This window comes from Cotesia glomerata, linkage group LG3 (genome assembly GCF_020080835.1).
Source record: "Cotesia glomerata isolate CgM1 linkage group LG3, MPM_Cglom_v2.3, whole genome shotgun sequence".
NCBI classification, from domain to species: Eukaryota; Metazoa; Arthropoda; class Insecta; order Hymenoptera; family Braconidae; genus Cotesia; species Cotesia glomerata.
Genome location: NC_058160.1, coordinates 15,869,316 through 15,880,333, shown reverse-complemented (window position 1 = coordinate 15,880,333; position 11,018 = coordinate 15,869,316). Strand labels below are relative to the sequence as shown.

General features: G+C 37.5%; 1 protein-coding gene across 1 annotated transcript; it reads right to left on the bottom strand.

The window, feature by feature from the left end:
• Window positions 1-2,917: 2,917 nt before the first annotated feature.
• On the bottom strand, window positions 2,918-4,495 carry LOC123261381 (ATP-dependent DNA helicase PIF1-like). Its single transcript, XM_044722975.1, has one exon. The coding sequence runs from the start codon at window positions 4,493-4,495 to the stop codon at window positions 2,918-2,920; it is 1,578 nt and encodes a 525-aa protein (XP_044578910.1).
• Between the last annotated feature and the right edge of the window lie 6,523 nt (window positions 4,496-11,018).

The window sequence follows — 11,018 nt, the reverse complement described above, 5'->3', positions numbered from 1 at the left end:
CAGGGCCTGGAAGTTGGGGCCAACAATTGCATGTAAATTAAGCGAAAAAAAAACACGCGTGAATAAAATAATCGAAAAAAAATGACAAACGTAAACAAGTCAAATTGTTTACATGCAAAATATAGCCTCTAACGCAAATGTCAAATAAAAAAAAAAGTTGACAGTAAAACGAGTAAAAAGAATTTAAAATTATAATAAAAAATTAAAATAAATTTTAAAATGAGAAGGGAATTTTCGAATAAGTAAAATATATGAAAAAATGTTAACTATGAGCGCAGTATTTTTTCTAACTTCCCGCTAAGAAAATTGAAAATTTCCAAAAGTCGGGAAGTTATTAGTTTTACCCCGTTTTTCGAAAATCGAGTTTTCAACGGATGTTGACGTTTTGAGGTCCTAGGAAGCCTCCCCGAATGTTTCCGCGATGATGTCCGTATGTCTGTATATGTGTGTGTGTCTGTGTGTGTGGCCGTATGTAAACCTCTCATAACTTTTGAACGGCTCGACCGATTTCATCGCGGTTGGTGCCACTCGAAAGGGCTTGACTAAACTTAGATTTTGAATATAATTTGGAGCGATTTAAAACGGTATATTTTGAGAAATCTCAAAAAAACCACACAAAAAATTTCCGGTCTAGCAAAGCCTCGGCTATTTTCCAGTAATATTAAAAACATACTTAAATTAATGACCACGATTGTAATTATATATAACTAGGGCCAGGAATCTGGTTTCGCTAAAAGAGAGAGAAAAAAGATAGTCTGAGCCAAGCTTTCTGATAGGCTGTAAAAATTTGATATTTTTGTTTCTCGTAATCAGCTGAAGCTAGTAGCAGAGTGAGGATTAGATTGCTAATCCAAATTCAAGAGTTGATAAAAATTGAAATTTTTATCAAAAATGAAAAAAAAACAACGCTATTTTTAGAATTTAATTCACATCGAATGAGTGATTTTTCATATTGTTATCAAAATTTTTTAGATTTTTCTCTGCAAATTTACACAGGATTCTCACAAAAATTTCCGTACAATGTAACATAGTAATGGTTACCATTCTACGTAGGAATAACATCAATTCCTTTCTCTCCGTATTCCATTATTTTGTATTGACTTGATTAAATTTTATATTTATTGAGAATTATGGAAAATAAAATTCTCTGCAGAAAAATTCAAAAGTATATTGCCCCAAGTTCAACCCTGGAGAAATAACAGTTGATTACTGGTGGAGAAATAAAATATCAACACCAAATTGAAATTTAATTTGGTTTTAGTTTTTGTCTTAAAATTTTGTATTGAAATTTTTGTCTTAAAATTTTGTCTTGAAATTTTGTCTTGAAATTTTGTATTGAAATTTTTGTCTTGAACTTTTGTCTTAAAATTTTGTCTTGAAATTTTGTCTTAAAATTTTGTATTGAAATTTTTGTCTTGAATTTTTATCTCAAAATTTTGTCTTGAAATTTTGCCTTGAAATTTTGTCTTGAAATTTTGTCTTGAAATTTTGTCTTGAATTTTATCTCAGATTTTGTCTTGAATTTTATCTCAGATTTTGTCTTGAATTTTATCTCAGATTTTGTCTTGAAATTTCTCTTAAATTTTATCTTAGATTTTGTTTTGAATTTTATCTTAGATTTTGTCTTGAATTTTATCTTAGATTTTTTCTTAAATTTCATCCTTAATTTTGTCTTGAGTTTTATCTTGGATTTCACATTTAATGTTGTACTGAATTTTGTCTTGAATTTTATCTCCAATTTAAACAAAATATTTAAAGAGACAGTAAAATAGAAACCGATTTAGATATTCGGCCAGATACACTGAGAAATACATTTTGTAAGATACTGAGCAAAATGTGTACTAAAAAATAATTCTAAAAAAAATAAATTAAATAAATATAGTTTAAAAAAACTAAAGAACACGCTTTTATAAATAATATCGAACTAAAAAGTGGAAAATAAAAAGTGGAAAATAATTTTAAAAATAAACTCAAAAAAGTAGTATATAAAAAATACTAGCAGAACTGAGAGAAAAGCGTGGGGCGCCTTGTGCCATAATTTTCATATATCGAGCGCCCCACGCTTTTCTCTCAGTTCTGCTAGTATTTTTTATATACTACTTTTTTGAGTTTATTTTTAAAATTATTTTCCACTTTTTATTTTCCACTTTTTAGTTCGATATTATTTATAAAAGCGTGTTCTTTAGTTTTTTTAAACTATATTTATTTTTAACTTTTTAGTTCAAAATATTCTTTAAAAGCGTGTTTTTTTAGTTTTTTTAAACTATATTTATTAATAAATAGTAGCTTTAGCTATCTACAGTATGTACGTTTCGGACGAAACATCACCGTATGTAATCTATGGCCAATATATGGCATGACTCATCGTTATGAACTCGATTGTATTCCATATTTTCTCTCAAGTGCGACATCTACCACACTCGTCTTCATATGAATGTCCCAAACCTCACGCTCATATCGCAACAGCACGACTGTCAGAATATTGACTATTTATCTCATACGTAGCATAAATAAACTATATCTTTTTCTTATTTTCTAAGTTCTAGCCGCAATACGTATTGTCTTAATTCAAACGTATTGCTTTGTGGACTTGAGAGGGGAAAAAAAATTTTTTTTTTCTAAGTTCTAGCCGCAATACGTATTGTCATAATTCAAATGTATTGCTTTGTGGACTTGGAAAAAAAATTTTCCAAGTCTAGTCGCAATACGTATTGTCTTAATTCAAACGTATTGCTTTTGTGGACTTAAAAAATTCTTTTTTTCTATAAATTCACTATACACGACTCTGTCAACTTACAAACCATTGGGTAGGTTTGGAAAAATTACTACGGGTAAATTCTCGATTCCATAGTATATTATATTCATCTTTTGTTACGGCATCTGCAATTATTTAGGTTCTGGATTTCTGAATCAATTTTTATGAATTATTTCTTAGTCGTTCCATTTCATCTAATGCTTCGCTGTTACATAGGGTTTTACCCGTCAACTTGGAGCAATCAAGGTCCTCAATTCGAATCCCGTCCAAAGATCTGCATCGGCTGAGTGCTACGTATGCTTGTCCCGCAGCAAACAGCCGAGAGCCCAGATAAATGACTGTATGATCAACTGTACAGCCTTGCATCTTATGAACGGTCGATGCCCAACTCAGGATTAGCGGTAACATTCGTCTCTCAGCAGTTCCATAGCTGTACTTTGCTGGAAATTGTATTGATATTGGCTTAATTACGTGGACACCATCTGAACCGAAATCAATACGGACTGACGGGATGTCTTCCGCGTATACTTGGTCCCTGCGAAAATTAGGCCATATAATTTCGGTAATGAAGCCCATGTTGCCATTCACTAAACCCTTTGACACATCAATGTTCGACCTTAACATCACTTTAGCTCCTACAAATATTTTCAATACTTTAGGAAGACCTCCTGTTTTATTGATATCATTAGGTATAACAGAGTCTAAACTTGTATTACCTAAATTTCGTGTAGCATCGATGAGTTGGTCTTGTGCATTAATTGTATAAATCGTAGTCCCTTTATCCTCAAAACTCTGGAGAACTTTTTCGTTGTGTCTAGCAACTTGGTCATTTGTTGGATATATTCTCAAAGCTCTCTCGATCGAAAATTCATCAGTAGCATCTGTTGACACTTTACTTAAAAGAACTTCCATATGCTTAGATGTTAATTCTCCAACTCTTAGGGCGTTAAGCACATCTATAAACGTTGTGTCTCCTTGTTGGCGCATATTTTGTTTGAGTTTAACCAGGCGGAATAGCCGCCATAAATGTGTAGCAGGTTTCATGTGCTCTGGTTGTTGGAATACTTGATGTCCTCGGACAGGTGGTAACTGCATTAGATCACCAAAGAGTAAAACATTTATGCCTCCAAAACAAGCGTCCCGGCTTTTTAGTTGACGCAAACGAGAGTCGATCATGCACAGCATCTCATAAGGTACCATAGAAATTTCATCTATGAACAAGAACTCAACATTTTGCCATAATAGGCGCATCCCTCTCAAGTAATTACCAGTTAGAAGCGGCATGCTTACAATAACTCCATCTTTTTGTACTGGTAGTTTTAGCAGACGATGTAGTGTAGTTCCACCGACCAACCGTGCTGCAACTCCAGTGAGAGCACCAATTTTTACAACCGATTTTCCATAACATCGGTTAACTTGGTTTTTCAAAAGATTAAAAAGAAAAGTTTTTCCGGTGCCTGCTCCACCAGTTACAAAAATTTTCTCTCGCCTAGTGTCACCGTTAAGCTGATTTTTGATACTCTCTGTAATGGCGACGAACAATTGTTTTTGATCAATATTCATAGCCTGCTGTGCTCTCTGGAATTGTTCATTGCTCATTTCTATCTCTGGTAATTCTTCTTCCTCAGCTTCAGGGTCGATAATCTCTGGCTGCTCTAAAATTTCAAACGCACGTATTTGATTGAATGCGTTTTCAAGCTGTTGATCTCGTTCTCGAAATTGGCGCATATGACTACTCATTTCCTTCAAACGATCCTCTCGGTTTAAGAAGGCCTCTTTGGAATTATTAAAACCTTCCAGTAGTTCAGTTTCCGAACGGTAAGGCATGTATTGAATAAGTAAACTGTAGAAAAGTTTTCTGGATCTGATGCCGCTATAAAGTATGGTACCCTCACAACTGCGGGAACATTCCTCACAACCATTTTGCTCTTATCCAACAACGTGATAAATTGGCGACGTGTGTTTGGATGTTCCTCATACGCATCATGATCAATACTTTCTTCAGTCTCGCTTACTTTTTTCGGATAGAATGGTTCAAACAACATTGCAAATTCTGTAAGGCTCATGTTCGGAAAATCATAGTCAGGATGTTGTAGCGGACGTTTTTCATATCTTTCAAAGATATTGCTATAATAGCCAGTTGCATGTCCGCTTTTGTCGAATTGCAACACCCTGTAACGCTGTTCTGGCTTTCTCGTGTTGAGAAAAATGCAGCTTCGCGAGCTGTCTCGTAATGGAATATGACAAAGCCGATACGCACATTCTGCAGCCGATACTTGTCGTTCATGAAGAATCTTCATACATATCTTGAACAGTTTACGGGAAATATCTGTCTCTTCACGTCGAATTTGCTGTATTGCTTGCGCAATTCCAGAATCTACACCTTCAGGTTCTGCTTTCGATAGGTACTTTGCTATGTAGTACGCTATCGCTTCATTTGACCCACACGGCTGAATATCCATATTGCCGGTCCACAATCTTAATAAATCTGGATGGTAGTTATTTACCCACGCATCTTCCTTTCGACGCTTAAGTAAACAAATTCTTCCTCCGTTACGAAGAAAATCCTCAGATGAATGAGACACAATCCGTGTTTCGTTACATACTTGACGTGGAAAGTTAAATCGGCATCTTACGGAAGTATTATTTTTGTACAAGTATGTGTATGCCGATGAATTTGACATTTCAGAACTAGATCATGGAGCTCTAGATCTTCTTCTTCTGTAGGCATTCTACAGCAACAGTTACGATCGAGAAGAAGTTTCCCTTCTTCTGAATCAAACTCTGGATGATTTTCAATCCAGATCACCATATGAAGGTGAGGACTGCCCCGATTCTGGAATTCGATACGCCACCAATGGTCTTTTACTTTGCCACCAAATACATCATCATTGTTTTTGATAAATTTCATTAGAGCATTTACTCTAATCATGAAATGTCGACTCAAAATTACTGGGTACTTTTCGATAAGTCTTTGAGTCTCATAAATATCAAGCGTATTAGGATCAACATCAGGTCTACCATCAGCTATCAACAAAGCTTTTCGTTGATCTAACCAATTAAGATCATTTGAGCTAAATGTTACAAAATATGTTGGAGCTCCTAGACATCTAATTTGAGCTAAGAGTTCGTTTAAAGCTGACCTCCAATAAGCTGCAGAACCTCTTACATTTTTCACATACAGATGGACATCTTCGACTGCTCCTTCTTTGTTAACAATTTTCTTAGCACATGCTGATATAGTGCTTGTGATACGATAAAATTCAAAGAAGGATAAAGCATAAAATAGATAATCGTTGCGTTGAAATCTTGTATCACTTCCCAAAATTCTAAATTGAAAGTAGTCTAACGCAGTAATATTTACGGGCCTTTGCTCTTTGAAACCATTCTTTCCATAAGGAAACAAGAAAAACCAAGCAAATTCTTCTGCTTTTAGTTCATGTCCCACATTGACGATATTGTCTTTTGTTTTACGGGTGATCTCGTTGAGATTTTGTGAAACGTGTAGTTCATCTTCTACATTGGGTTGCATTACATCGATCGATGCCATTACTGATGTCTGCAGAGGAATTGTTAGATCAGTTATATCCGGTTGGCAAGTGATCGTTTCAGATGCTGACGGTAACTTCGCAATACTCTGTTGTGTTTCTGATTCCTCAGGACCATCATCTATATCAAAGACCTCAACGTCAATATAATCAAGAGTGTATTGGACATTTCTGCTACCTGTTGCACGTTTACAGATCCTTACCAACTCTTTTAAATTGTCGCATTCGATGATGCAAGCTTTTCCCATATTGTCATTCGCTCTAGATCCCTTTGGGCCACAAGCGTGTGAGTTGGTGAAGTAATATTTACCATCGGAGTGCATCACTCCGAACGATTGCCCACCTGTTATCAGTATGCCAGCACTATGTCCCTCAAACAGGTATTCCAGACCTTGATGAAGGGTGCGGCCAAAGTCTGCGCTATTATACTTATCACACAAGCTTCCATATATGTTTGGTTCATCCAAGAAAGTAATCTGAAATTTTTGTCAAATACCATCAAATCGTCTTTGATCACACTGAAATTTCGCACAAGTAAGTAGCCATCAGCTTCAATAGGATATGCAGATAAACGTAACTCCGTTCGAGATCTTACTTCACTGTAGATTCGATCACCTGTTAACATGTTCAGATTAAGGGTGTTTGTCGACCAGCATTGTGGTATAAGAACACTAGCCCTTAAGATGTTTGACAATGCCATTGCACAGCATTGTACACCTGCATATCCTGATGTGAATATGGTATCGTTTCCTTGATGCCATGAAGCGCGTACAATTCTCGCAGACTCGTTGATGCTTATGTAAGCACTAGCCCCCTCAGGAGGTTCTTCTCTAGTCTCCACAGCAACTTCTGGCGGTGTTTCTTCTGCTCTTACGATATCATCGTCATTCATCACAACGTTATGATCAATAGTGACGTCTTTATAAAGTGGATTATTTGCGATTAACCAATTGAGGGCATCATATACTTTATTTCTCGATACTGAAAACTGTCGTGTTATGTTGATATTTTCAAGATGCTCAGTAATGACAACTATTCCAGCATTACTTGTAGATCTTGGTAACATCTTTGGAAGAGTTTCAGTAACTTCGAAAACATCCTGAGCGAACAGTACTGCTTGACCTCGAAAACTATATTGACCAAATACACCACTAAGTTTTATAATTTTAACAAATGGTATAATGCGTGAAATAAGCCTCTGCTCGGCTTGTGATAACTCAGCAATCACTTCTGGAATAGAGCCTGGGTCCAGATTATTCCAATAAGCTTTAGATGGTGCAAAATTTTTCTTTGAAGTCAAATGGACCTTACAACGATTACAAACTGTCAAGCAATTCTTTTGTTTTAGTTCGTCAGGCAGGTATCGAGCCACTTTGGTATCTACAGTCCACTTAGAAATTTGATGTTGATAGCACCGTTTAGTGCAAATTTCACAAGTCTTATCACAAAATGTATTAATAGATTGCTTAAAGCCCGTCAGACTTGCTCTACTTAATCTCCTTGACTCAGCATTTCGGTGCTGCATTTGCTGCAAACGAGCATCTCTAGTTTGGTCAGATTCTGAGGCTCGGATTTCAGTTGTGCGCTGACGCACTTGCTGCAAACGAGCTTCTCTAGTTTGATCAGATTCTGAGGCTCTGACTTCGGCTGCATGTTGACGCATTTGCTGCAAACGAGTCGCTTTGGCTTGTTTAGATTCTGAGGCTCGAGTTTCAGTTGTGTGCTGACGCACTTGCTGCAAACGAGCTTCTCTAGTTTGATCAGATTCTGAGGCTCTGACTTTGGCTGCATGTTGACGCATTCGCTGCAAACGAGTCTCTTTGGCTTGTTTAGATTCTGAGGCTCTGACTTTGGCTGCATGTTGACGCATTTGCTGCAAACGAGTCTCTTTGGCTTGTTTAGATTCTGAGGCCCGAGTTTTAGTTGTGTGCTGACGCACTTGCTGCAAACGAGCTTCTCTAGTTTGATCAGATTCTGAGGCTCTGACTTCGGCTGCATGCTGACGCATTTGTCGCAAACGAGCTTCTCTAGCCCCCTTTGATTGCTTGGCTCTATAATTTTTCATATAGAGCCTTCTTTTCTCTTTTCTCTTTTCTGATTCCTCGATTGAGAATCCCGCAACGCTTTTAACAGACTTTGATTTTCTTGTCTTTGTTGTTGTCTTATCAGACAACTTATTTCTTGTAACAGTATATTCTTCAGTAGCCAAGTTGCCCACTACTAGAGAGCTGCAGTCGCTTGATGACGACGCCTGCGAGCCTGCTTTCTCACTCTGACCAAACGCCGATACTGGGACTCCGAATCCCTGCATCGTAAAATACTCACTTGTACCTGCCATGACGGCATATATATTATTAACCCAGGGTCTTTGCCAGATACTTCTGTTGCCCGCCGTCACCACGTGGAGGTGCCCTGGTTACAAGCACAAGCTACGAAATGTTAATATGTGCATCATGACAGTTGTGTACATCTGAGAACTAGCGGATCTCTCTGGGTGCCAAAATCAAGTATCCGCTAAGAGTCGCTTGACCCTTTACTGCAGTCGAGTCATAACGCTTTCCCATAGATAAAGCCAACGCAACATTAGTATACATCATAACTCATGATATTTGTGTATATCTGTGAACTAGCGGATCTCTCTGGGTGCCAAAATCAAGTATCCGCTAAGAGTCGCTTGACCCTTTAGTGCAGTCGAGTCATAACGCTTTCCCATAGATAAAGCCAACGCAATATTAGTATACATCATAAATCATGATATTTGTGTATATCTGTGAACTAGCGGATCTCTCTGGGTGCCAAAATCAAGTATCCGCTAAGAGTCGCTTGACCCTTTACTGCAGTCGAGTCATGACTCTTTCCTATAAATACAGCCAACGGGAAAAACATATAATGTAATTAGGTCCAGTTATATAAACTTAAGCGGGGACGGATACTTCAGTAGTGGGCTCTGGCAAGTTGTCGCTGTGGACTTAGTCCCACGGTGTGAATGACAGAATTTGGTCGCAGTGGGTGGAAGTGGGTGGTCGTAGGTGGCAAAAATGTGAATAAATATATCTGTCCTTTTCTAATTCATAAGAACTTCTGGAAGGTTCTAGAAATTTCTGAAATGATCTAGAAAGCTTCCAAATCGTGTGCAACTGTTGAAATCAGTATGGAATGTTCCAGAAAAGTCTAGAAATTTCTGGAATGATCTAGAAAGATTCCAAATCGTGTGCAACTGTTGAAATCGGTATGGAATGTTCCAGAAAAGTCTAGAAATTTCTGGAATGATCTAGAAAGATTCCAAATCGTGTGCAACTGTTGAAATCGGTATGGAATGTTCCAGAAAAGTCTAGAAATTTCTGGAATGATCTAGAAAGATTCCAAATGGCGTGCAACGGCTGAAATCGGTATGGAATGTTCTAGAAAAGTCTAGAAATTTCTGGAATGATCTAGAAAGATTCCAAATCGTGTGCAACGGCTGAAATCGGTATGGAATGTTCCAGAAAAGTCTAGAAATTTTTGGAATGATCTAGAAAGATTCCAAATCGTGTGCAACTGTTGAAATCGGTATGGAATGTTCCAGAAAAGTCTAGAAATTTCTGGAATGATCTAGAAAGATTTTAAATCGTGTGCAACGGCTGAAATCGGTATGGAATGTTCTAGAAAAGTCTAGAAATTTCTGGAATGATCTAGAAAGATTACAAATAGCTTCGAGATATAACTTCGGGATGGTCATCATAGGATTTCGGGTTGATCTACGGGTTTATCTGTGCCATTCCCGATGAAAACCTACGGAGGAAAACACCTGGTTTCGAGATATAACTTCGGGATGGTCATCAGAGGATTCCGGGTTGATGTACGGGTTTATCTGTGCCATTCCCGATGAAAACCTACGGAAGAAAACACCTGGTTTCGAGATATAACTTCGGGATGGTCATCAGAGGATTCCGGGTTGATGTACGGGTTTATCTGTGCCATTCCCGATGAAAACCTACGGAGGAAAACACCTGGTTTCGAGATATAACTTCGGGATGGTCATCAGAGGATGACTAGGAAGGTCATCACCTGGGTTCTAGGTTGATAATAATCAAAATTTAAATAATATCATTATGGTAGTCTCTTTATGCGAAGGAGAGTTACATACAAACATACATACAAACATACAAACATACAGGTGAAGTTAATAAAAGCGTGTTAAAAAATGGCCGCTGCGCTAAACAAAGTTGCTACATTCTGGCTACATCAAGCAGAAATAGTATATTACACACCGAAGAAAGTAATTTTTGGCCGAAGTCAACAAACATGTGATCTGAGGCTTTCTTATTTACTTCCCGAGGAGTGTATGCTATTTTTTTGCTCGAGGAAGGCAGAAAGTGGCAACTTTGTTTAGCGCAGCGGGCCGAAAGTTGACGCTTTCTGCCCGTTCAGCAAAAAAAGGCATTTTGTAAGATACCGAGCAAAATGTGTAGCAAAAAATATTTCTGAAAATAATTCTGAAATTTGAGATTTCTCAAAATATACCGGTTTAAATCGCTCCAAATTGTATTCAAAATCTAAGTTTAATCAAGCCCTTTCGATTGGCACCAACCGCGATGAAATCCGTCGAGCCGTTCAAAAGTTATGAGAGGTTTACATACGGCTACACACACACACACACACACACACACACACACACACACACACACACACACACACAAGCCACCAGAAGAGCCGTCAAGCCACCAGAAGAGCCG

Excerpts from the sequence above, each read along its gene's own strand:
- LOC123261381 (XM_044722975.1), bottom strand. The coding sequence starts at position 4,495 with ATGAGTAGTCATATGCGCCAATTTCGAGAACGAGATCAACAGCTTGAA.